The 24,450-nt window shown below is 53.4% G+C and overlaps 4 protein-coding genes across 5 annotated transcripts; 1 reads left to right on the top strand and 3 right to left on the bottom strand.

Moving 5' to 3' along the window:
• The first annotated feature begins 145 nt into the window (after positions 1 to 145).
• On the top strand, positions 146 to 859 carry LOC117901375 (DNL-type zinc finger protein). 2 transcript variants are annotated; one of them, XM_034812089.1, is made up of 2 exons: positions 146 to 451; positions 514 to 859. In XM_034812089.1, exons 1-2 carry the CDS (start codon positions 227 to 229, stop codon positions 850 to 852), a joined length of 564 nt encoding a protein of 187 aa, XP_034667980.1. In that variant the 5' UTR covers positions 146 to 226; the 3' UTR covers positions 853 to 859. The 2 variants fall into 2 exon arrangements, with proteins under 2 accessions (XP_034667980.1, XP_034667990.1); XM_034812099.1 differs by having other exon boundaries at positions 148 to 451; positions 526 to 859.
• LOC117901364 lies at positions 834 to 1,952 on the bottom strand. The gene has a single exon (XM_034812077.1). It carries the CDS (start codon positions 1,878 to 1,880, stop codon positions 849 to 851), a length of 1,032 nt encoding a protein of 343 aa, XP_034667968.1. The 5' UTR covers positions 1,881 to 1,952; the 3' UTR covers positions 834 to 848.
• A 1,114-nt stretch (positions 1,953 to 3,066) lies between these two features.
• On the bottom strand, positions 3,067 to 22,688 carry LOC117903168 (E3 ubiquitin-protein ligase HUWE1). The gene is made up of 16 exons (XM_034815013.1): positions 22,561 to 22,688; positions 20,704 to 21,231; positions 20,344 to 20,583; positions 20,060 to 20,281; positions 19,714 to 19,985; positions 19,075 to 19,571; positions 14,710 to 18,999; positions 9,674 to 14,679; positions 8,504 to 9,616; positions 8,283 to 8,421; positions 4,655 to 7,621; positions 4,399 to 4,587; positions 4,013 to 4,334; positions 3,777 to 3,942; positions 3,482 to 3,672; positions 3,067 to 3,399 (listed from the first exon to the last, which is right to left on the bottom strand). Exons 2-16 carry the CDS (start codon positions 20,968 to 20,970, stop codon positions 3,297 to 3,299), a joined length of 15,984 nt encoding a protein of 5,327 aa, XP_034670904.1. The 5' UTR covers positions 20,971 to 21,231; positions 22,561 to 22,688; the 3' UTR covers positions 3,067 to 3,296.
• A 472-nt stretch (positions 22,689 to 23,160) lies between these two features.
• LOC117889581 (DNA-directed RNA polymerases I, II, and III subunit RPABC1) lies at positions 23,161 to 24,274 on the bottom strand. Its single transcript, XM_034793987.1, has one exon. It carries the CDS (start codon positions 24,207 to 24,209, stop codon positions 23,577 to 23,579), a length of 633 nt encoding a protein of 210 aa, XP_034649878.1. The 5' UTR covers positions 24,210 to 24,274; the 3' UTR covers positions 23,161 to 23,576.
• Positions 24,275 to 24,450: the final 176 nt, after the last annotated feature.

Raw genomic sequence — 24,450 nt, forward strand, 5'->3', positions numbered from 1 at the left:
TGAAAAATATTCTTTATTTGACTAAAATTAATGAACTAATGTTCTATGATTATTCGACTTCACTTCGATATCGAAATAGGTAATAATTTTTGGAGGAATTTCACGCCAGTCACGACTTTAAAAGTGTTTTCTCATCACTAGGTGGTGTTGTAACAGCTGTGGCAAAGTTCCATCTCTAAAGAATGTATTTCACACAATTCGCTTTATAATAATAATTCTGGGCAAAATGAGCACGTTCAGGCAGTTGTTTAAACTTTCTGCTGGTTTGGCACAGCGCTCGCTACGAGTTGCAACAAGAATACAACCAAATGAAGCACTCACGCACAGGCAGTTGCAAGTACAACTTCCCAGCACGAGACTGGCATCCACAACAACAGCTGTTCCTGTTTGGACCGGCACCAATAGATGCACGTGCACTGGCACGCGATTCCACAGCAGCAGCAAGCCAGTCGTAAGTGTGGCAGAGATACAGACCCTTTGGATGCACCATTTATTCATCTATATCATTGGCTGGGTATCTTTCAGAAAGATGGAGACAACACGGCCACCAACAGCATACCCCTGGGCGAGCTGCAAACGAAAATGCAACTCATTTACACCTGCAAGATCTGCCAGACGCGCAACATGAAGACCATTTCCAAGGTGGCCTATCAGCGCGGCGTCGTTATCGTGACGTGCGAGGGCTGTGCCAATCATCACCTGATAGCCGATAATCTGAATTGGTTCACGGATCTAAACGGCAAGCGCAACATCGAGGAGATTCTGGCCGAAAAGGGCGAGAAGGTGATCAAAATGGTCGACGGCAACTGCGAATTTCTGCCCGAACCAAATAAACCAAAGCCGAATCCTTAACTATAAACAAATGCAACTTTATTGAGGAGCTCCATCAGCTGGCTGGTCATGGCATGGGGTCGCAATTGCTGATAAAATTGCTCGCGGCAGGGCGATCGGGTCGTCAGCAGGAGGTGGGTGAGAAATGTCACTTCGACTAGGGGCAGCGGCGGGCAGACGCTGGCGGTGGGTGGAGCATCGGCCGTGATTTGCATGTCGTCCTGATCCAAGTACGGCATGTGGATGTTCCAGTAGCCGATCAAGTAGGCAATGAGGCTGCCAGGCAGACGGGCATGGTCCAGGCACGCCCAGAAGCGCGACTCGTTGGCCGGGTTCGCCACAAAGAGGTACATGTTGTGCAGGAAACCATAGCAGGGGCCAGTGCCCTCGGCCAGCATATCACAGATCATGTGGCGCAGCAGACGGCAATCGGCGTGGATGTTGCTGTGGCGTGGCTCGCGGAACAGACACAGCCACACACTGAAGCCGACCAGCTCCAGGGCACGGTGCAGGGCGGTTTCCATTTTCTGCTGCGTGGACAGACGGCAGATGCGCTTCACCAGGCGACGCATTTGCAGGAGATCAGTGCTGAGCATTTGCGAAGGGTCGAAGGCAGCCGGCTGGCGCATTGCTGCCCAATCCAGCTCCCTGATGACGTTCCACGCCGGCTGCACGTCCGCAAAGGGCTTGTGCATCAAGTGCAGCAATGCTGCATGTGCCTCGCCCTTTCTCGTCTTTACTATTCCGGCACACAGCTCCTTGATGCTCTGTTTGCGTTCCGCCAGTGTGGAGGATGTGGCGTAGAAACTGTGCGAGTTGCAGCGCTCCGCCAGAGCCTCGCCGAAGCGTTCGTGGCACTCGAACAGGTACATGGTGGCCTTCATCATTGATTCGATTAGATTTGGCGTCAGCTTGAGGAGCTTCTGTTGTGTTTGGATCTCCACCTGGCAGTCCAGCAGCCAGGCCAGCAGTTTGATGCAGTGCGGGGCGACATTTTCGAGGCTTGTACCAGCATTGAGTATCAGCTCCTTTCTAATAAACGCATCCATTCCCAGTCCACACGTCCTTTTTCTTAAGTCCCCCACAAGCCACAAATGTTGTTATTTGGCGCTGCCAACCAGTGTGACCGCGGATTTATCGATACCGCCTGAGCCTCAGAAATATTCCTTTTCACTTTCAAAATATACCGTAAATATACCGTATGGCCTCTATAATTTTTCTCGTTTGTTATATTCTGCTTAATATTACCAGCCTTTGTATCCCCTATTCTGTTTTCCAAACTGCTCTTAAACTTTAGTAACGACTTTGGAATGACATGCTCTCAACTTATTCATATTTTTTGTATGCATATATTACTATTGACTTGCTTTTGCCTTGATTGGAGTCTGAGATTTCCAACATTTCCTGCCCGTGATGGCTGAAAAATGATTTTTCAGCTAGGAATCCAAATGATGCAATAAATATTTGAGATTTCTTTGAAATTTATTACGATAAATGAGCTTACTTCTTGTATCCACCCTCTGTGAGTTACAATTACGGCTCATTGCACAAAAATAAAATGCATAACACATAGACTTATAAATGTAACATCGAGATATTTGAATCCATTTTGAAATACATATGCCTTCTCCTCCTTCATAGTTCTCGCCTCGTCGTCGTGCTGTCTTCTCTTCGGATTCATTACAGATAAACTAGAAACCAAAGGCGTATACTGTGAATTTCCTATAGACTATTGTATATACTAGGGGCCTCTTTTTTTTATCTCTTCTCATCACTTTTCTCTATAATATAATAAATGAAACAAATAATAACGAAATTACATTGTTTTATATTTTTTATTGTTATCTTGTGTGTAATGGGAAATGTTTGAATAGACAAATAAACGAAAATTATATATTTTAAATGATTTACGCATACTAAATTTAGATAATTTTTTCCTTCTTTACAGTTTTTCCTCTATTCTGTTGTGTGTGCTGTATGTAATTTTCTTCTTTCTTTCGTGTGGTTTTTGTTTTTTTTTGGGAATCTATCTCTCTCTACACTTTCTAGATTTGTTTTTTTTCGCCGTCTTTCTTTTTCCATTTTTGAAAATTTAAGAAAATATATATTGTATATATATATGTAGGCGCGAAAATTAATAATTAATTCAACATTTTTTATATATACTATTTAACTATATGTATTGTATGTTTATGCATTTTGCTGCTGCTTGCCGCAGCTTGCTGTTGCTGCTTTTTTCTTGTTTCTTTCTCTTTTTGCCGCCTTGCGCTTGCACACTCTCACATCTGCAGTGGCTGTTCTGTTCTCTCTCATCTCGAAAATATATAATGTATTGGGGGGTAGGGGGGGCGGGGGTACTTAAATTTAAACAAATTTCGTTTTCGTAGGCGCAGCGCTACATGTCGTCGTCGTCTAGGAATCAACGAATGGTGTGCTGTGGCTGTGTGGGATTGGAGGGTTCGCGCTTAGGCGAAGCCAAAGCCCTCGGAACACTCATGAATGGCCTTCAGCAGGCAGCTGCGCAATTTATCGTATGACTTGTACATCGGCAGATCCAGTTGGTTGAAGCTAAAAGCGATAAGTGTATAAACATTGATTAGTAAGAGAAGGGGGGAAACTTCACTATTTTCTTTTAGTTATTGGAACTCACCATGTGTGGGCACATGGCAGGCGATCTGTGGAACGATCGTCGCGATGGATTTGGAACTTTTGTATGCCGTTCATGCCCTCCAATGAGCCAAAGCCCTGCAGTGGCACCTTTGAGGTGCCGGTGACAAATTGCAAGAATTTTGCCCTATCCGCTTGGTCGAAGCTGCGCAACGCACGCCAGAACCATTGGATCTGAAAGGGACAGACAGAAAGAGAGAGAAATAAATACATCATTTAGAAAGAGATGCAAGATGAAGGTGTGAACAAGAAAGAGAGAAAGGAGATGCATTTTTTACCTGTGCCGATTTCGACGTGTACTTGTGATATTCGGTATTGGCCTTCAGATCTTCTATATCAATATCTGGCAGACCGGATATGAGAAGTTCCAGTTCCTGTTCGTTGAAAATCGAGATTAAATGCTTTGGAATTATATCGTAGAAGCCCTCGAGGAATGCATCCAATCTGTTGGGTGGATAAAAGCATTAATTATAAATGGATTGACAGGAGAGAGTGGATCAACTTGTATACTCACTGCTGACGTATGGAGCCGCTCATCTTTAATTGGCACACCAGCTGAACATACTCGAATTTGTTCTCCTCGGTGACGGGTGTGTCGCGTCCATTTGGCTTGAGATCACGGATCTGGGTGACGCCAAACTCCTGCACTTCGGTGGAGAAGGTCAGCTCGTAGCCCAAATTGGAGATGTCGTTCTTCATGAGATAGTCGAGGCCCTTGTAGAATTCATAGTCCTGCGATTCCATATCCGTATGCTTCACCTGCTTGCCAAGGATGTGCTTGTAGAAGGAGCGCGTAAAGTAACATTCCAGCAGCTTGTTGTCGTGAACAGCCTTGGCTATAAGCAGAGAATTAAGATTAAAACCCAGACGGCTGCTGCTGCTGTGTCCTTTGTGACTTACCAATCACACGTCCGACAAACTTGAAGTAGCTCAAATGATTGGGATTGGCATGGCTGGAGGGATTTATCATGTAGGTGACGCGATCGCCCGGCGATACGCAGAACAAGGCATACATCGGATTGAAGATCTCACGGGATATGATCACATACCATTCACGTAGCAGGCCGCCAGCGTCCTGACCCTCCTCATCTATTAAACGAAGGAAGGTAGAACGAACCATCAGTAAAGCAGTTGATAGTGCATCGATTTAGCTTACCTTCAAACACAATGTAGAAACGATTCTTCCACTCTTCGGGTCCCAGACGGTAGAGGACGCGGAATGAATCCTCAAAGACGGTGACACGACGAACGCTAACCGTGTGCTCTTCGCGGCGAATGCCCTCGTCGAGGCGCTCCAATTCGGTCTGGAAGTACTTGCGCTTCACATCAAAGTCCAGGATGCGTGTGTGGTCCACGAGCACGGCAAAGGGACCGTCCGAGAGGTGGGTGGGGGACTGGCGCAGGATCTGATTGAGCACAGTTCGATGCTTCTCAGCGAACTGAAGGAACTTGTGGCGATCCTGCTTCAGCTGTGCCTCGTGGGCACTCAAGCCGGAACCGATTGCAGTTGCGGCTCCAGCATTGGCATTTCCATTGCCATTGCCGATGGACGTACTGCTGGCATCCTGGGCATCATCCGAGCTGAAGGCGGTGCTGCCGCTGCCGCTGCCCTCGTCCATCAGCGGTGAGATATCCTGCACCGATGATGCAGACGTATTGGCGGCCGAAGCGCGGCTTGACGCGGCCCTGCCGCGTGGTCCCTTCTTGGGTATGCGATGTGAGGCATGGATCAGGAAGAAGGCCTCCACTGTGGGCTGCAGCACGAGGACGGCAAACTCATCCTTGGACTCCTCCAATGCCACCAGGCACTCGCTCAGCGTATGCCACAGGACATCGAGGCACAGGATCTGGCTGAGCGTGGGCTTACCGGGCTTGCTGCTGTCTGTGCCGCTGGCACCAGCGACGCCGCCGACGGAACTGCCGCTCGCTCCACCCATTGGCATGGCCTCTTCATCATCCTCGTCATCGCCATCACCATCTCCATCGCCATCTCCGTCAGCATCCCCATCGAGGGTGCCATCCGTGGGTTGATTCGTCTCCATGCGCGCACGGAAGCGTGAGGCATCCGAACTGCTGCCACTGGTGGCTCCGCCATCGCCTAGGATGTCAATAAAGTCCTCCTCATCGTCAGAGGCCACCGTCTGGTTCTCGTACATGTCCCGCACCTGCATGAAGATCTTCAATGTGCGCAGGAAGAACGGCTGCGAGGATGAGTTCGACATCAGCTTCTTCATCGACGGCAGCTGCAGCTCGCACGTGGGCTTGGCGTTCTTTGGTGCCGAAATGATGACATGCTCTGCTGTGAAGCGATCCTGCATGATGCCCTCGTGTACGGCCAAATTGGGCAGGAGACCAGCTGAAGTGGAGGGTCCCGACGCGGCTGCTACCGCCGCCGCCGCCGCTGCAGCTGCCGCAGCTGATGCCGCAGCCGCTGCTGCCGCCGCCTGTTGCGAGGTGCTCGGCAATCCCGCATTGCTGTTATACGCTCGTATCTCCTGGAGCAGCGTCTGTATGGCCTGGCGCACCTCCTCGGCGAGTCCCAGAATGGCGGCGGTCAAGTACTGAATGAAAATGGCATTCGATGCCTGTGAGCACTGCGTGAGATTGACAATCAGCTTGGCCACATTGTCCAGGCCCTCGGTGGTGCCGCACTGATGCGTCAGCACTTCGATGACCAGCTGCAGCTGCGAGAAGTTCTTGGCGTAGATCTTGCGCTTCGGCTTGATGGGCAGCTGTAGGGTCAGTGGCGGCGGTGGCGGCATCTTCTTGAGCTCGGGCAGGGGACGGGTGGTGTGCGTTTCGCCGGTCAAGGCGGCTGCTGCCTGTGACATTTCCTGATTCTGTTGCGCCTGCTGATTGAGCACCGCCTGATTCATGGGTATCAGCGTTGGCATTTGCGGCTCAATCACTGGCCCCGGCTCCTCCTCCTTGGGCAGCTCGGTGCTGAGCGAGGCCAGCAGCTTCACGAGCATGTCCGTCAGATGTGGCGACCGACAGATCACCTTGTACGGCAGCATGGCCAGCAGTTGGCCGAACGGCGAGTCGCTGAACGAGAGAAAGTCTCCCGTTTTGGCCACCCACTCCCAGGAGGGCTGCGAGACGATGGGGAACTTGGACACATGCTTCATGCGCTCCTCCGTCTGGCGATCAATGTTCAGGACCACATCCCAGAAGTTGTACGAGTTCGTCTGGTAGCCATTGCCGTCAGTCGTTGTGGCAGCCTTGGCTGCCTTGGCGGCAGCCGCCTTCGATGTGGATGGAGCCTCATCCAGAGGCGTCGCTGTGACTGCGGCCTGGACTGGTGGCGGCGGTGTGGGTGGTGCCAGCATTCGCGGATGATCCTCGAGCATTGCACGCATCCGATTTGCCACTTGGTAGCGATAGAAGCGCGACCGAAAGTCGAGAGTGCCGCCAGCGGGTGGGGGCTGCTGCTGCTGCTGTTCCTCGGCGCGTGCACCCGGAACGGGTGGCGGCATACCGAACACAGCGCTGAGCATGCGACGGGTCTTGGTCTCGCGATGATACGGCACAAAGCTGGACGGATAGTGCTTGGCCAGAACGAACAGCAGGTCCAAACAGTTGCGGACAATCATTTGGGCTGCCTGCGGATTGATGCTAATGCTCTTGGCACCGCTGTCGCTGCCGTCATCGTTCAGGCGATTGATCAAAAAGATGTTGCTCTTGTAGCCAAAGGCCGCATCCACGCGCAGCTTCAGCCAATCGGGCTTGCTGCCCTGTCCTTGTCCTTGTCCCGCCCCAAAGTTGGCGCTCTCCTCGTTCGTTTTCTGTACAATATTGATCAGGGCATTGATGATCCAGTCGCGCGTTGGCTCATGGTGGCACAGATTACGGATGACGCGATGCAGCCGCATGCTGTTCACCTTCTGATCCTCCACGAACAGGAACAGCAGCAGCGTGGCCAGGGAGTCCGGATCGAGCAGAATGTTCTCATCCTCCATCATGAGCAGTGCCAATGGTTTGCACACATTCGGCGCATGATGATGATGGTGCACAATGGTCGTGTGCTGATGATGCTGCGGCTGTGCATTGCCGCTGGCATCATACCAAATGGAACTGTGCCAGCGTGCCTCCTCCAGGCTTTGCAGTGTGTTCTGGAAACGAGCTGTGGGGTTGGGAAAGAGAAGAAGTTGCATATAAATTGGAATAGATAGGAGAAGCAAATAAATGAATGCTTTGGCAAAACCCTTGCTTAGGCTGTGGCAATAAGTAATAAGTATCTATTGGGTCCAGTCAAGAGCGTTATTTCTGCGTATTTATATGTTTTTGATGAACCCTCTTCGATTTTTACAAGTACTTCCTATAGTCAACTCTCGTTGGAATGTCTTTGAGAGGCTCAAAATCAGTCACTTTGTGTGTAGTTTGCTGGTTCCCTCTACCAGAAAATCAATTGGGGGAACGAGTGAGAAAAAACGAGGAGGAACATTTGTGAGTCACCTTCAAAAGCGACTCTACCACTACTCTACTCAGTCAGACAATTTTCGAACAAAAATCTTATGTACGAAAATCTCAGCTGCGTTCAGTCCGGTTTGTAAGGAACCCACCAAAATCGTTGCGGTTATCTGTTTATGCAGAGATAGAGAGAGCTCTACTATATGCCGACTCCATGTTAAATAATATTTGTCACTAATCTTCTTCCATGGAATCAGCAAGATAAAGTGACAAAAAAGAGAATGCTAAACCGACTCGCAATGGATTGACATATCCATTCAATAATGGCATACATAATGCTGCTCTCAATGGGTTCCAATAAATAATATACTTACATAGCGCATTGCTGGGGGGATGGGCATCCCCTAGGCGTGGGCCATTGCGTGTCTCCCAGTCGCGGCGTAGGAACTGTGCTTCGGCGGCCAGCTCTGGCGGCAGGCTTGCAATCTGTGACTCCTCCATGTCCGAGAGTATCTAACAAAGAGAGAGATGTTCGAGAAATTAGCCACAAAATAGAGTGTGGGCAGGCAGGGAGAATCCACTCCACTCCACTCACCACTTGACGCAGATTCTCGGGTAAATTCTGGAAAAATGCAGCCGTATCCACCGGATCCTCGGGATTGGCCGTCTGTGCTGCCTGTCGCTGCTGCTCGATGCGCTGCTGCATGAGCACCTCCGACTGTATGCTGAGCGGTAGAGCGGCCAGAAATTCGGGATTCACTTCCACCAGCGAATCGTGTGCAATTTGGATGGCATTCTGTTGGGCCCGCTGGCGTATGCGCTGCATGCGCAGATGCTCCTGGATCACCTCCTCGCGCATCTCGCTGGGCAGGGCGGCCAAAAATGAGGGATCTACGCCCTCTGGCACCTCCAGATCACCCAGAGCGGCACGCACTTCGGGACTCATGTCTGTGACGGTTCGTGTTGCGGTTCCAGAGCCACTTGCAGCAGCAGCTGCTCCTTCCTCTGTGCTGGCAGCGGCTGCAGTTGCAGCTGTGGTTGGAGCACCGCCAGCGGAGGCTGTCGATGTGGCAGCTACTCCTACTCCTGCTCCGGCATTAGTGGGAGACGATCCCAAATAGGGATTCCCACTGCGGCCACCAGAGGTGGCAGAAGTCCGCTGCTGGTGCTGGGGATGTGCTGTGGTCGGACGGGGGGGACGGCTGAGTGTGGCCGCTCCCCATAGCGGCTCATCGGTGATGGCCACCTGAATGGGTGGCTGAATTGTGCTATCATTGGGCTGCGTCGGTGGTGGTGGCGGTGGTCCTGGGCGGTTGCTGATGCTCTGGACTGACTCATCTTCATCTTCGTCATCCTCCTCCTCCTCCTGCTGCAGCTGCTGCTGTTGCTCTTCTCCCTGCTGCTGGGGCTGTGCCGCCTCTTGGCCATCGAATGCGCCAGACCACAACAGATTCACTTCATCCGCCTCCAGCCCAAGATCCTGTTCGGTGGGAACCAATGGTGATGGCTCCAAATCCAATTCCACATTGATCGACTGATCGGCGGCCGCTGCTCCAGCAGCTGGATAGAAATCAAGCACTGAGGCCGGTGCCGGGGCCAATGGTGGCGGCGGTGGTGGTGGTGGCGCCGGGCCACGTCCCGCATGGTGCAGCCGTTGCTGGCCGTACATCAAGCGATGTGTGCGTCCATTAAGCACACGTGGTGCACTCTGCGAGAGAAACGTTAGAGAAAGGGTTGGGATGGGAAGCGACAGGCTCTACTTTACCTGTCCAAATTCATTGAATATATTTATATCCTGTACGCGCACATGGAGACGCCGTAGCCTGGCACTGCCACTGGCTGGCAAATGTGGCACTGGCGGATGACCTGGCGGCGCCAATGGCTCGGCCTGTGCTTGTGCCTGTTCCTGCGCCTGCTCCTGTACCTGCGCCTGCTCCTGCACCTGCACCTCTTCTAGTTCAAACAATTCCGTTGGCGGTTCTGGTGCCACATTCTGCAGGTTTTGTGCCAAAGCGGTGGCTAATGCGTTTGTGCCTGCCGTCATTGTATCATTATCATCATCATCGATATCCGGTTCGTTGGTCAAATCAATTTCTGCATAAATGTTGAAGTTCGTTGAACGTTGCTCCTGGCGACGCTGTGCGGCAGTACGTGTTGGTGCACGCAGCGGCCGCGAACGTGCTGTTGTGGTAAACGGCGCACCTTCAGCTGGATTGGCAGAAGTTGCCACAGTGGGCGCCGCCGCTGTGGCTGCCGTTGGGGCCACAGTTGCAGCTGCAGTCGTTGCGGTTGTTGTTGTGCTACTGCTGCTGCTGATGGCGGATGTGCCATCAGGGTTTGCACCACGAGCGGCCATTGCTGGCGCCAACGATGAGGGTATCAGCATGGGAATCAGTACGGGTATAGAGCTGCGACGATTGTTGCTGGCTGCAATGGCTGCTCCTGTGGCTGCTGCCGCAGCAGATGTCACTGTCGCTGTGGCACTCGTAAATGTCGATGTGGGCGTAGTTATCGGTATCGGTGTCGCTGTTGGCGTTGTGGCCGTTGGCGTTGCTATGGTTGTGGCTGTCGTGGCTGCTGCAGCGGCTGCCAGGGCCGCCTGTCGGGCGGCCTCCTCCTGCTTGCGCTGATGGTGTGCCGCCTTCAGTTCACGTATGAGGTACGGCAGCAAGAAGTGCGCCGCATACAGGCAGGCATCCGTCTGGCTCTCCATGTCCAAGGCCTTGGCCTCCTCCAGCCACCAGTGGAGCGCATCCTGTGTGAATATCTCGATCTGTGTCTCCTCCGTCGGGTTCTGGTGCGTGGGCATGCACACGCAGTACTGCTGATCCAAGTACATTAAGCGGCGGCGCACACCATTGTTGCACAGCGTGGAGGAGCCGGAGCCACCACCGCCGGAGCCGCTCTGATGGCCTCCGCTGGCAGCGGTTGCGCCTCCATTGCCGCCAGTGCCACCACCGGCCACCTGTTCGTCCAGGAGATTGCTCATGTTCTGGTTTTGGTTGTTCGAGGCGGTTGCTGCTGCCGCTGCCGCCGCTCCTCCTCCTCCTCCGCTGGGTGTGTGGAAGCCACCGCCTCCTGCGCCGTTGCCTGCTCCCTCGTTTCCATTGGCAGGGGCATTGCTGCCGCTCGCACCCTGGGGTACTCCTCCTGCGGCGCTGATGAAGCTAAAGTCCGGTGCTATCCAGGAACGCGATGAGGGACGCAGGGCGGAGGCCACTGGGCGTTCGCCGCCGCTGCTGCTGCCACCAGCTGCACCGCCGCTGGAGCCGCCCCTGGCTGAGGATGAGCCTGCAGCGGCTCCTCCTGCGGCACCACTGGAACCACTTGCACCACCACTGGCATTGCCTCCATCGTTCACATCAATGTCCAGGGGCTGGGCAATGGAGCTGTTCATGCGCACACGGAAGCTGCTCGGCGGTTGGGGCATCAGCAGGGGATTGTCCACGACGAGACGCTCGAAGAGGAAGGCTTCGGCACGGCTGGCTGCCTCATTGACGGCCGAATCATCGTCCTCATCATCGACATCGTCATCATCATCGTCGTCATCGGGCAACGGATCATCGGGCACTGGCTCGCCGGATGCCGTGATCGCGGCACTGCGTCTTGGTCGATTATTGGAGTTGCTCAGGGCCAGGGCAATGTCGATTTGGTTCTCAAGTTCAGGATCATCGATGCCGGCGGCACGATCCTCATCGTCGTCGTCGTCATCCGCGTCATCATCATCGACATCCTCATCGTCGTCATCATCATCGTCGTCGGCATCGACATCGGCATCATTGGAGGCCGTCTCCGAGGACTCCGGCTCATAGATGTGATCGAATACCTCGATAAATTGTCGCGGACGCTCCTCATCGACATCCGTCTCGCTGTGCTCATCCGCATCCTCGTCGGGTGCATCATCCTCGTCGTCATCCTCCTCATCGTTGCGCTCATCGTTCTCCGAGGAGCCATCCGAATCGGAATCCGAGCTGCTGGCATCGCCCAGCATGGAGGCATTCATCTCGCGACGATTCTCGCGGGCGCCCGTATCGGATGAGGTGGAGGCGCCATCGCTGTTGCCGCCGCCCAGGCCGTTGTCATTGCCGCCACTGCCACTTCCGCTGCCGCCACCGCTGCTGCTGGCGTTGGGTCCATCCTGTGCGAGGTGCCCATCGGGCTGGGAGTTGCGCAGTCGCGGATCCACATTGAGGGAGCTGCCAGAGCCGGAGCCAGCGCCAGTGCCACTTGCTGCACTCGATGTGCCACCGTTTTGTGCGTGCTGCTGCGAGGAGCTGCCGCCGCTGACGCTGCTGCCACCGCCTGTGCCGCCTGCGCGCGAGGCCAGACGCAGTCCCTCGCTCTGCAGAAAGTCATCCCAGAGCTGATCAAAGTTGAGGACGGGACGCACGGGTCCACCGGATGAGGAGCCACCTGCAGCGCCTGCCGATCCCGATGGTCCATCGATTGCCTCTCCACCGATGCCGATGCCGCCGCCTCCGCCGCTGCTGCTGCTGTTGCGCTCTCCGACCACATCGATGACGGAGGCAGCGGCGGCGCTGGTGCTGCTGCTGCTCGATCCGAGACCGAGACCCAGTCCAAGGCCGAGGCCAGTTCCGGGTCCGGCGCCCGAACCAGCTGCTCCTGATCCTACTCCTCCGCCTGCCGGCGGTGGCGCATCCTCTGGATCCACAGCCATTTCGTCCGAGTTGAAGATGAACTCAAAGGCGTGCCGTCTGTCCGACAGCACGTTGCGGATGATGTCCCGTAGGACATGCTCTCCCCCCATGCCATTCGATCGCTCGACAGCCGCTCCGGCGGCCGTGCGTGCAGCCAGGCGGGGATAGAGGCGGCGATTGATGATGGCGCCGTAGGTGTTGTTCACGCTATTGCCGCCGCCGCCACCTCCGCCGCCCAGGGAGGACATTGAGAACGATCCAATGCCCGTGCCAGAGGCATTGTTGCCGGCACCAGTGCCACCGGCGCCCGTGCCTCCCGCTCCGCCGGCGCTGGCATCGCCAAAGAGTATCCGCTTGGAGCTGAGGGTCGTCGTGGAGACGCTGAAGCGCAGCAGAATCTCCATGGGCCGCAGAATGGAGGCCAGAGTGCAGAGCGTGTTGTGATTCGACAGATCCTTGTACTGGGCAATCTTGGTGAGGTACGTCATGACGCCCTGCCGCAACAGGACGCGGTACATGTTGTTCCGGTGCATGTGCACCTTGTCGAAGAGCATCGGCGACTCGATGAGGTTGGGAAAGAGGCTCATCAGCACCTGCAGCCGTGTGTGCTTCTCCGATGAGTCTGGCTGGGCCAGGGCCCTGGCGACAGCCGCATGCAGCTCCTCGGCCACTTGCACCTGCACGCCGGGCATCTGATAGCAGTCGGAGAGCGAGCAAATGAGCACGCGGGCCATGGTGCTCACCTCGGGCACATGGTGGCGCTTTGTGATGGGCAGAAAGCGATCCAGCAGCACGGCCATGAATGTCATTTGTGGTTCCTGGATCAGCGGACTGTCTGCGGGTGTGTACACATGACCCAGCAGGACACGCGGCAGCAGCGACTGGTAGGCCCTGGTGGCATCTGCCAGCAGCTTCAGCAGCGTCGCTCGCGACAGTGTCGGCTTCGAGTGGGTGTGCACAGCGGTGGGCACATGCCACGTGCAGCAGCAGGGCTCATATTTGCCGCCATCCCCCGTGGGGCCAGCTGTGCCAGCAGCAGTAGCTGCTGCTGCTCCTCCTTTCTTGGTGCTGCCGCTTGTCGCTGCTTGTGGCTGGTTGGCCGCTGCCTGCGGCTGCTGCGTTGGTTCATCCTCTTCCATGGCACCGAATTGTGTGCTGCCCGGATGGTCGGTTTGCGGCAGCTCTGCCGCTGCCTTGGGATGATCGTTTGTGGGTACGGCAATGCTGTAGTGGCAGCACGGCTGCACCAGCGCCAGCAGCAGCTCCTTGAGCACAGCGACTGCCGACTGCACCATCGGATCCTCCCACATCTCCTCCTTGACGGGTGCGGGTGGCGGCGTCTGTGGATTGGGTCCCCCGGCGGCTGCTGTCGGCTGTTGGCCAAACTTTGACTTGACCATCACGCGAGCATCGTCCGCCAGGGCATTGCCGCTGGAGCTGTTCGAGTTCATGAGATATTCGCCGCGCAGCATCTCCTTGGCGGCGGCCACAAATATTTGCGGATTGCGCGACACAGCCGTCGAGACTTGGGTGAGGACAAAGATCAAGTCGCGTTGTCCCACGGGCACTATGCCGGCGGCACGCATGCCCAGCACACGCTCCATGGCCTCCTGCAGCACTGGCGGTGCCTCCAGCACGTGCCGCAGTATGATTATCGCATAGGTGGGGAAGCCCATGAAGCTGCACGACTGCTGCAGCTGCAGCAGCATCTTGACGCCGCCGCGACGTATGAAGGTCTGGGCATTCTCGTAGTTGCGCGTGAGACGTGCGCAGAGGCGCAACAGCGACAGCTTCGTCTCGTGTTGCAGCAATATCGGTGGCTGCAGCAGCGACACAATGCTGCCAATGATCCGTGCGCAATCGAATTTGCTCAAACCCACATTCTCCTCGCTCAGCAGGATCCGCTGGGTGCGCTTGGGTATCGTTGGTGTCGCAGCTGCTGCCGGAGCCGCCGCCGCTGCCGCTGTTGTTGATGTCTTTGCCTTCGCGGCTGCTGCCGCAGCGGCATTCCTCTGTCTCGATTTGCTGCGTGTTGTCATGGGTGCGGGTGGGGAACGTGCCCTGGCGCGAGCCCCGCCACTCGTCGACTCATTGGAGGTCTCATCGCTGGTTCCTGTCGTTGCCGCCGCCGCTGCTGTGGCACCTGCTGGTGGTTGCACCATTGTTGGCGTCTGTTGGCCATCGCCGAATGTCATCAAGTGTCGCAATGAAATTAATTCGTCCGTGTGGGTTGTGCCCTGGCCATCGGGCGCTGTGCGCACCACACGGTTCAGCAGATGCTCCACCTTCGTGACGGCCACGGGATTGTTCAAGTTCGAGATGGCCTCGCTCAGCTTGAGCGTAGGGAAGACCGGACGATGGCTGCCAGAGGCCTCGCTCACCTGCGTCATGCAATTGAAGGAGACGGTGCAACGCTGCCGCCCAACGCTGATGTGCAGCCAGCGTTCGCCCGAGTTGTAGGCATTCCGTATGAGCTCATTGTTGGCCTCCGAGTAGCCATTCCACTTGCCAGTGGAGGCGTCGTACCAGCGCCACACATCACTGCACACCGCACGCATATTGGACTTGCGCTGCAAAATGTGACTGATGCTGTCGATGGCATCGATCAGATCGACCAGATTCTGCACCCAGCGTGGCACGCTTATGCGCTCCGCTTGTGGCTTCTCCGACTGTTCCATCATCCACTGGGCCATGTTGTCGAGCAGCTTGACGAGCGACACCATCGCATCCTGGGCATTGATGGCCTCCACCAGCGGTCGATGCATGTCGCTAAAGTTCTCGTCCAACAGCAGCGTTGAGGTCTTCAGTCGCACAAACAGCCGCGTGGCCGTCATGCCCGTGAGGCACTCCTCGAGACGTGTGCCGCGGCAGGTGGCGCCCGGCTGGCGTGGATTCTCAAAGAGCTGCAGCGTAAAGTCCACCCACTGGATGACATTGCGCACAAAGTTCGTGACAAAGACCTGCTTGTTGAGGTGATTGTGGCGCCTGTAGAGCACGGCAATGAGATCCGAGGCACTGTTCACCACATCCGGTATGGCCTCCATGAACTCGAAGGCTCTGCCAATGGCCTCGTCGCAGAAACGATCAAAGATCATGGGCGGCATCAGCTTCAGGTGTTTGTAGTCATAGCTGGATGGGTTACCCCCCGATTTGTACTGGCTGAATGTGGGCGTCGGTGTGGGTCCCAGGCTGATGGTGGAGCCCGAGCCGCCGCCCGATGACTCGCCACCCTCCATGCCGGTGCCATCCAGTCCAATCTCCATCGCTGTGGGCGGCGGTGTCGGCGCTGTGGCTGCCCCACCCGCACCAGCACTGGTCGTGGCGGCATGCGAGGAGTGTGCACTCGCCTCTGGGTTGTTCAGCAGATAGTCGGTGGCCTCCTCCAGGGTGCCATTGTTGCGCAGCGCATCCACCACATGATAGTGCGTGAATCCCATGTCCGTCAGTCTCTTGATGTGCTCCACATTCAGGCCATCGTCCGTGCTGCGTATGTAGAGATTCTCGAACTTGATCTCCTTCAGGCGTGTGTGATAGCGCTCCAGGAGCGTGGCATGTGACTTCACCAGATGCTTGACAATCAGAATCATTGTCTCGAACATGCTGGCACCATAGTTGGCAATGGGGCGTCGTGCCCAGATCCGGCGCAGTGCCTGCATGGCCAGCTGATGGATGTGTATCAGATAGAACACCGGCTCAAAGGGCACCGTGTCGGGCATGTAGTTGAGGCGCGGACTCATCGTGTAGGGCGAGTCTAGCATTGCACGTGGATTGACCATCTTCTCGAGCAGCTGCAGCCAGGCATCGAGGAACTCGCCGGTACCCTCCGGGCAGTCACGCTTATCATCCTCATGCGACTGCATCAGGTCCTCCATCGATGCCCATTGCTTGAACTCGAACTTCTTTGACTCCGCGTCGAGGGACAGCGCCCAGTAGAACATCTCGAAGAACGCCTTGAGGCCGTTCTCGGCGCAAAACTGCGAGATCATTAGATGAAACGCGGAGCGTTTGTCGTCGAACAGCATGGGACCGGTGAATCCCACCGAGCAGATGAGGAACGTCAGCTTCAGCTTGGGCACGGGCTTGGGCAGGATGCTCTCGTGGCTGAATCCATTCACCAGAATGGAGCTCAATATGCGCGCTATCTCCCGCGCCTCCGGTGTAGGAACTTTGTTGATATTACTGATCAGATCGTTGATTCGGCGCTGGCGCGTCTGTGGGGAGCCCACCGATAGCTTGACGAGCGTGCCCAGCAGCTCGGCGAGGGCACGGCCCAGCCGTGAGCTGGCCGCCAGCAGGCTCTTGATATACCGGAACTGCTCCTCGGGCGTATACTTTGTGCGAAACTCTGCGGCACGCTCCAGCTTCCTCGAGAGATCGGCTTCGGTCATGGGATCGGCGGTGCCTGCGGCCGCGGACATTTGGGCGGCAATCTCATCCCAGATCAGATCCGGATGCTGTGTGGGCTCATCGGAGCAGAGGTTCAGCAGTATGGTGCTCTCCCACACCAGCGAAATGTACAGCTGGACGAGCTGCTGCAGCAGCTGGACGCCAGTCTCCCGATTGACGCCCCAACGCTTGAGCAGAATGGCTCGCATATCCGTGGAGGCATTGCGGCACAGATGCACCAGCATCACCACATAGCCATGCACGAAGCTCATGTTGTGCAGGATCGGTGTGTATTCGGCATTGGCAAAGCCATCCTCCAGCCGTTGGCAGCAGACCAACTCCGCCAGCAGGACACTGCCACCCGGAAAGGTGAAGTGCTTGATGAGGGGCTTCAGCTTGCCCACAATGTCCGCCAGTTGCTTGAGGGCCACATCGAGCACCTTTGTCTCCTGCGCCTGGCTGAGTATCGCCTTGCAGACATTCGCCACAGCCTGCGAGGTGGTGGACACCGGCGAGTCCACGGGCAAATTGGGCAGCGACAGCAGCTGCAGAATGGGCCTGAGTCCGCCCTGCAGCACAAACTCGCGGCAATGGTCGCCATTGGGGCTGTTGCTGAAGATCGCTTCGATGAATTTCATTACGTTGAGGATGTAATCGATCAGGGGTATGGCCTCACGCTCTGGCGGCGACACCGAGGCTCGCACCAGAGCCGACGACGACGACGAGGAGGAGGATGATGAAGTGGTGGCAACGGTGAGGCATCCTCCCGGTATGCCAGCTCCCGCGGATCCTGCTGCCAGCGAGGCAGCGCCACGTGATGTGGAGGCAACAACAACGACGCCGCCTCCTCCTACCGTTCCCGGTGGTGGCTGCTGTTGTTGCTGCGATGCGGAGCTCATCTCATCATCGTCATCGTCATCATCTCCGCTGCTGTCGTTATTATCATTGGCCGCACTCTGGAGCACAGAGGCTGTGCCGCCTGCGCCGGCCACCATCACCATGGGTGAGGCCGTCACCGAGGGCAGAACGCCATGGGAGCCCGAGCCATGGGAACCGCTGCCCGAGCCGCTGCTCTCTTTGTTGGCACGCCAGCAAATGAAGCTGGGATCGGAGCCAAGGCGCACCAGTTCTCTGAGCATACGCACAATCGCTTCGGTGGCATCGGCCCTCAGATACGGATGATGTTTAATGAGATCGTCCATGGCATTGCCCAAATTGGTGGCCGTATCGCCAAGTGGATCCGAGGAGCGGCGCCGGCGCATCGCCACGAGATAGTCCGGGGAGAGTAGTACCTTGAGCACCTTGTCGAACGGATCATACGAGAGGAACTCGAACAGGCCGCGCTCGTTCAGGCATAGAGCCGAAAAGACATTGGGCAGGGAGCCAAGTACTTCGCGTGTGGCTGGGACATCCTTTTGGAGTAGGGCCTTTAGCATGACGCTGGTGATGCCCAGATCCTGGAGGGAGGAGAGCAGCGAGGGCTCATTGAATACGTACACGGTGACCACATCGGTGGCCAAAAGGAACAGCGAGGGGCCATAGTACTCGGCATTGGCGATGATGTGCCGCAGCGACTGTGTGAGGCTCGTCTCCATGATGTTGCGCATGTTGCTGAAGTGCGCATGATCCTGGATGCTCTTCTTCAGGAAGTTCAGCATCGATTTGAGCAGCGCCGCACGCTGCGTGACGCACGAGGGCTTCTTCGGCTGAACACTGCTCGGGGGCAGCTGTGCCTGCGACAGTTCGGCCTTGCGTTCGGCCAGAGGACGGGCATAGTAACTATTGAGTGGATATGTGGCGATCACAGAGCGCCCTTGGTCGCCAGGTTCATAGCTGAAGCTGTCCGCCGGGGCGCCGCCCTCTGCGCCACCTTCTTCGCTGGAGCCAGCGACGGCCACAATCATGTTGCTGGAACCGCTAGGCCTTTGGGCAGACTCCAGATCCTGATCCTCGTCATCATCTGGTGGATCCTCATCTTCATCATCGAGATGGATGCCTCCCAGTTGATCATCGGATGTGTCACGATGCGGGGAGGAGCCACTTCCATCTAAAAGACAGAGAGAAAAATAGTGTTTGAGAAAGAGAAATTCCTTCTGTGGCTTATGCTCGGTTCGATTGCTACCTTCGATATCGACATCGACTAGATCCAGTGACATATCCAGCTTATCCTCATCCCTGAGGGTGGACTCTTTCAGTGTGATGCCAATATCCGCCAGGGCCTTGCAGCAGCTCTTAATCTCCTTCTCCAGTCGATCGATGAACACATTCAGTCCATTATTCTGATGGAATCGGGCAATGTCAATGTTTGTGATCAGATCAATCACACGCACGGCGCGTGTCACAAATGTGATGTGCTCCAGATCAACGCCTGGCCAACTGATTACGCACAGGAGCGACTGCATCATGCCGCTCTTGACGAGGGCAGAGCCCCCAAGCTCATAGCTGGCCAAATGGTACAGCAGCGAGAAGAGCGATGTGGCCAGTATCAATGGATATCGCTCCGTGAGGCCATGTGTTGTCAGATTATTTATGCAATCGCGCACCAGCAGTGGCAATGTGCCGCCCTGCCGCTCGGCGCCTGTGTAGTGCACAATCTTCATTAGCCGCGATCCGGCCCTGCTGCAGGGAAACACGAAAAAAGCAAAGAGTGCGAGGAGCACACACACACAAAAAGAACAAGAAAGAAGGAGGAGAAACAATCAATAAATTATGGGAAAATCATTCCGGCTGGGGGAGCAACCATTCTGTTGCAGCAACGCACCTGGGCACATTTGGATTGCGATCAAAGTGTAGCATGGATGTGAGGGTGCGCAGAACGGCGGCGCGTATCTCCACCAGTATCACATCCTCCTTGTCAATCAGCTCGCAGAGCTCTTCCCCAAAGCCGGGATACAGCACCTTGTCTGTGTTGTCCTGCAGGGCATTTGAGTAAATCAAAATTGAGACCGCCTGCAGGCGGGCCTGGACAAACTGCAGGCGCAGCTTGTAGTTGTTGAAGCCAGAAATAAGACGCACACGATGAGCAATGCGCATCTACATGAGAAGAGAGAAAGGAGAGTGTGAAAAAGAGTGCGAAAAAGAGGAGATATAAAGTGGCTTAGACGCACCTTTATTGCCTCACTGGGCTTTGAGATCTGTCCGGCAATCGTTTTGATCACCTCTGGTGCCGATGCCGTGTGGCAGAGGTCCATCATGTCAGGGATTTCCAGCTGTGCAGCATGACCATGCTCATCCACATAGTCGATGCACAGCTGATAAAGAAACTCCAGCTTTGGCTCGCCAATGCAGCAGTCCTTGAGCGAGAGGCCATAGTTTGGATCGCCCCAGCGCTGTAAAAGTTCAAAAGGTTCAGCGAGTGGCTATGGTTATGGCTATCTTGTTGATCCCTTACCTCTGCAATGTTGAAGAGTTTCACAATCAGTAGCTCCTTCTTTTCGAAGGGCAGACGTGGTATAAAGTTGCTGCGCTTCGAGAACATATACAACAGATTGAGTACGGCAAGGACAATGTCCATGTTCTGTGAGGAGAGCAGCTGTGTCAGATGCTCAATGGAGTTGTACAGATGCCGCGAGAACGAATGCTCGATCAAGAGTGTCGTAAAGTTCAGCACATGCAGCAGCAATGTAACATCCTGTATGGTGTGATTCATCCATCGGAAAAGGAAGGAATATTAATTAGAATTGTCCATGAGTATGCGTGGTCTGGTGTGTGTTTTGCTGAGGAGGGGAGAAAAACCTACCGTGGGACCTACCGTTGAGTGGAATTGTGTGTCGCATTGGAGCACAAATTCATTGGAATTCACATGTCTGGCTGCCTCATCCAGTATTTTGTCGAAACGATCGAGTATCTCGATCCAGTGATAGAGCTCGCACTTGCCATAGATCCATACATGGATTTTGTCGAGAAACTCGAGCAGTTCGGCGCGTGTGCGACGCTTTGTGAGCTCATCGATCAGTTCGCGGCACTCCGAAGTCAGCTCCGAAGAGCCCTTCTTCAGCTTTACCGTATCCACCTTCATGGCGAAGTCGATGGCTCGGGCGGGAATCGCCGCGCCTCGCCGCTCCGGCAGCTCCTGCCTGCGCTCCTGCTCCTGTTTCTCTCTCTCCTTGTGTGTGTGGGTGCCGTTGCCTCTGGTGGTGGATGGTGTTTATAACCTCCACCTACTCTCGTCTCCTGGAGTCGGTCGCTTGGTTGGTTGGCTTTTTTAAGTGTCCTCTTTCTACTGATTAATCATTAAATTTCGCCTCAAAATGTATCGTCAGCATATTTAATAAGTAAACTGCAAGATTTTACCAAAAAGAGAAACGTGAAATTACTTTCAAAGATTTGTAAAAGGATTATTTGGTCAATAAACAAATAAGTGTCGCACACACAAACGTTCGTATATCCACAAATGAATGAATAATCACCGAAATTTGATAGAAAACAAAAATGCAAACTGCGAGCAATGTTTTTTTTTCTCCTCTAAATGGAGTTGCGTTCAGCACACACAACCAGCTACGCAGCAGAAAAAGAGTAACTGCACTTAGCAGCTGAGCGAACGAGATGGGACGAGACGAGATTGCAAACCGAAATGTTTGCTGAACGCTGCCGGATTATATATCTATCAAAATAATGGAAAAACGTTGTGAGCGCGCTCCTGGAATTGTGGAAGGAACACAGTCGACGAAGTAACTGCACTTGTCAGCTGTGAACGGAACGAAACGGAACGGCACACGCGACTACCACTACATTAGCAGAAATGCTGCATCCCTTCCACACTCACACACACATGCCAATTGGACGCACAATAAATTTCCAACTGGCAACAGCAGCAAAACACGAAGCAAAAACGCGTAAGGTAAATCGGCACAAGAGCGCGCGCGCATTAACAAGAACTTTCGATGCGTTAGAATATATAGATATAAAGTAAAATGCATTTGTAATTGTATCAATTTTGACAGACACTCACACCCACCGACCCACACACACACACGCACACTCGCGCAGGAACACTCACAGACCGGACAGGCACACAGGCTCAAACGCAACATGTTTGAGCGAAATGTCAAATGAGCAGAAAAAGGCTTTTTGCCTTTTTTCACTATCAAATTTACACTTTTGCGTGCATGCATGTATGTATGTATGTCTGGTTGTGATTTAGGTGCACGCGTTTGTGTCTGTGTGTGTGTGTGTCTTGCGGAGCACCCCGATTTCTAGAAACACTTGGGCATTATTTTTCTGTGCGGCATTTCCTAAGATTTCTACCGACCCAATATGCAAGTGTGTGCGTGCGTGTGCTGAAGAAGTCTGTTTTTTCTTCCCAGCAACAAAAACAAAACCAGCCCCGCTCCCTGTCTCACCCGATGCATTGCACTCTTTTTTTTTCATTATGCCCTTTTCACTTCGTTTTTTGCACAAACCTTTGCCGATTTTGTTAATATAATGCTCTTTTACCAGACAGACACACGCGCAATAGCAGTGCATAAAATGCAAAAAGAAAAAGAAAAAAAACTACCGAGAAAAAAAATGAAATTTCCACAGTCAGAACGCAGAAAACAATTAGAGTAGAGTGTGTGTGCGTGTGTAGATGATTTTGTTTAAGAAAAAACTCTGATGAAATACTTACATTAATATTAAACAGCAGCAGCATTTCTGCTACGTTCTTTTTTTGTAAAACGTTCTAATTTGGGTAAATTTAACAATCTTGGCTTTCTTGAACAAGGCAAATAAATGCATGATAGGGATGATAGAAACTAGTATATCAATATATCGATATATATAATTCGCTGACAATGTATTTGTGAGTGATATTTTTTTGGACTGCCAAATGGACATTTTGGTGGATAAATTATGAAATTGTATCATTTTATGAACATTTCTAAACTTTAAGCTAATTGCAACTGATTTTCTGTTGTTTCATGTCTAAAGATTGCTTTTTATTCTGCTCATTGGTGTGCCGGGTAGTTTCAACGAAATTACCCGGTACTATTGTGCGATAGGCGGAACTTATCGATGTTTTCTTTTGAAAATACCAATCAAAATTACGATTCCAAATAATATAATTCCGCTATAAATAAATGAAACAATATAATTTTTATCATATCAGAGTATCCACCGGATCTTATCAATAATTCATACCATATTTGGTACGGCAGATTTAAATACCCCATTCCGTATCTATCCCATATCTTTAAATAAATTTATAAATAATCGGCATACATTCGACTGACTTCATCATTTTCGATTTGTCTTTATTATTGAATTTTTCGGACCGTGGCGCCCTTCCTCGGTGGTCATGCCTACGTAAGTACTCCGCAGCTGCGATGAAGGTCATTAGAGCGATGTCCACATTCAACAGGGCAATGCTCTCAAATAAATCTTACAGTTTCGTGCTCCAATACTCGAGGCAGGAGATTGCAACGGAAGTCGGCAGTACCAAATGGAGAAGACGATCTCCAGAGGTGTTCTTGTTCCCCAGAGGGGCCATCAGAAGTATCAGATGTCCAATGCCAGGCCCAGGCCCAGCTCTACAAACCGCTAAAGATCCTCCGTGGACACGCGTCAACCTTTGAATTTGGATTATACAATTTGTTTGTTTATGTTTGTAATTTATTATACTAATTTAAAATATAAATTGACCTCTCAGCAGACGAGGCGGTAGGAGATATATCGACCGGCTGTCTCCGACGAACGGATGATCTTCACCACTTGACCACGCTTAAGACCGAAGTAGCGAGCCACTGGATCGCCGGCCTGGATGCGCATCAACATGTTCTCCTTAAGCTTGTAGCGACTGAGCAGCTCCTGCTTCTCCTCAACGGTCATCACCACATGCTCCGGCACCAGGTCGTGCTCAGTGATGTTGATGAGCAGCTCAGACTCGAGAAACTGTTCCAGAATGTACTTGGGGGCCATGTCCACGAGCGACTGCTTGGCCGAGGGTGTCATGCCGCCCTGCACCACAACGATGGCTCGATGAATGTTCTCTTCCTGCATACGGGTGCAATAGGTTTTGATTGTCTTGATGCCGATCTTCGGCTCCTCCGGGAAGAACACAAACATCTGATCAGTGGGATCGTCGTTGTGGGCCACCAGTACGATGAGATCGGACCTGGCCGGCCTTTTTTCGCTTGGCTTGTCACCAAACATGTCTTTGAACTGCTCCAGCGTCTGGTCCAATTCGTCCTGCGTCACCAAATAACCGCGATCGTGACTCAGTTGCATGATTGTCTTGCGAATGCGCCACAGCTTGTATGTTTCAGCTTCGTCATCCATGGCTATTTTCTAAATATTTTTATTTTTATTGCAAATGAAGCACGCACGCGGACGCTGCAGTGTGACAGCGGACTTATCGATAAAATATACCGCCTGACTTCCAGAATATACCGTAATATACCAAACACAAATTGATGAAATTGATGATTCATTAAAAAAATATCCTAAAATGGCTACTTATCCGGTAAACCATCCAAAGCCTGATTAAATTAATTAATTATGGGTTTATTTCTATTTTGTT

Source organism: Drosophila subobscura, chromosome A, assembly GCF_008121235.1.
Source record: "Drosophila subobscura isolate 14011-0131.10 chromosome A, UCBerk_Dsub_1.0, whole genome shotgun sequence".
Taxonomy (NCBI): Eukaryota; Metazoa; Arthropoda; class Insecta; order Diptera; family Drosophilidae; genus Drosophila; species Drosophila subobscura.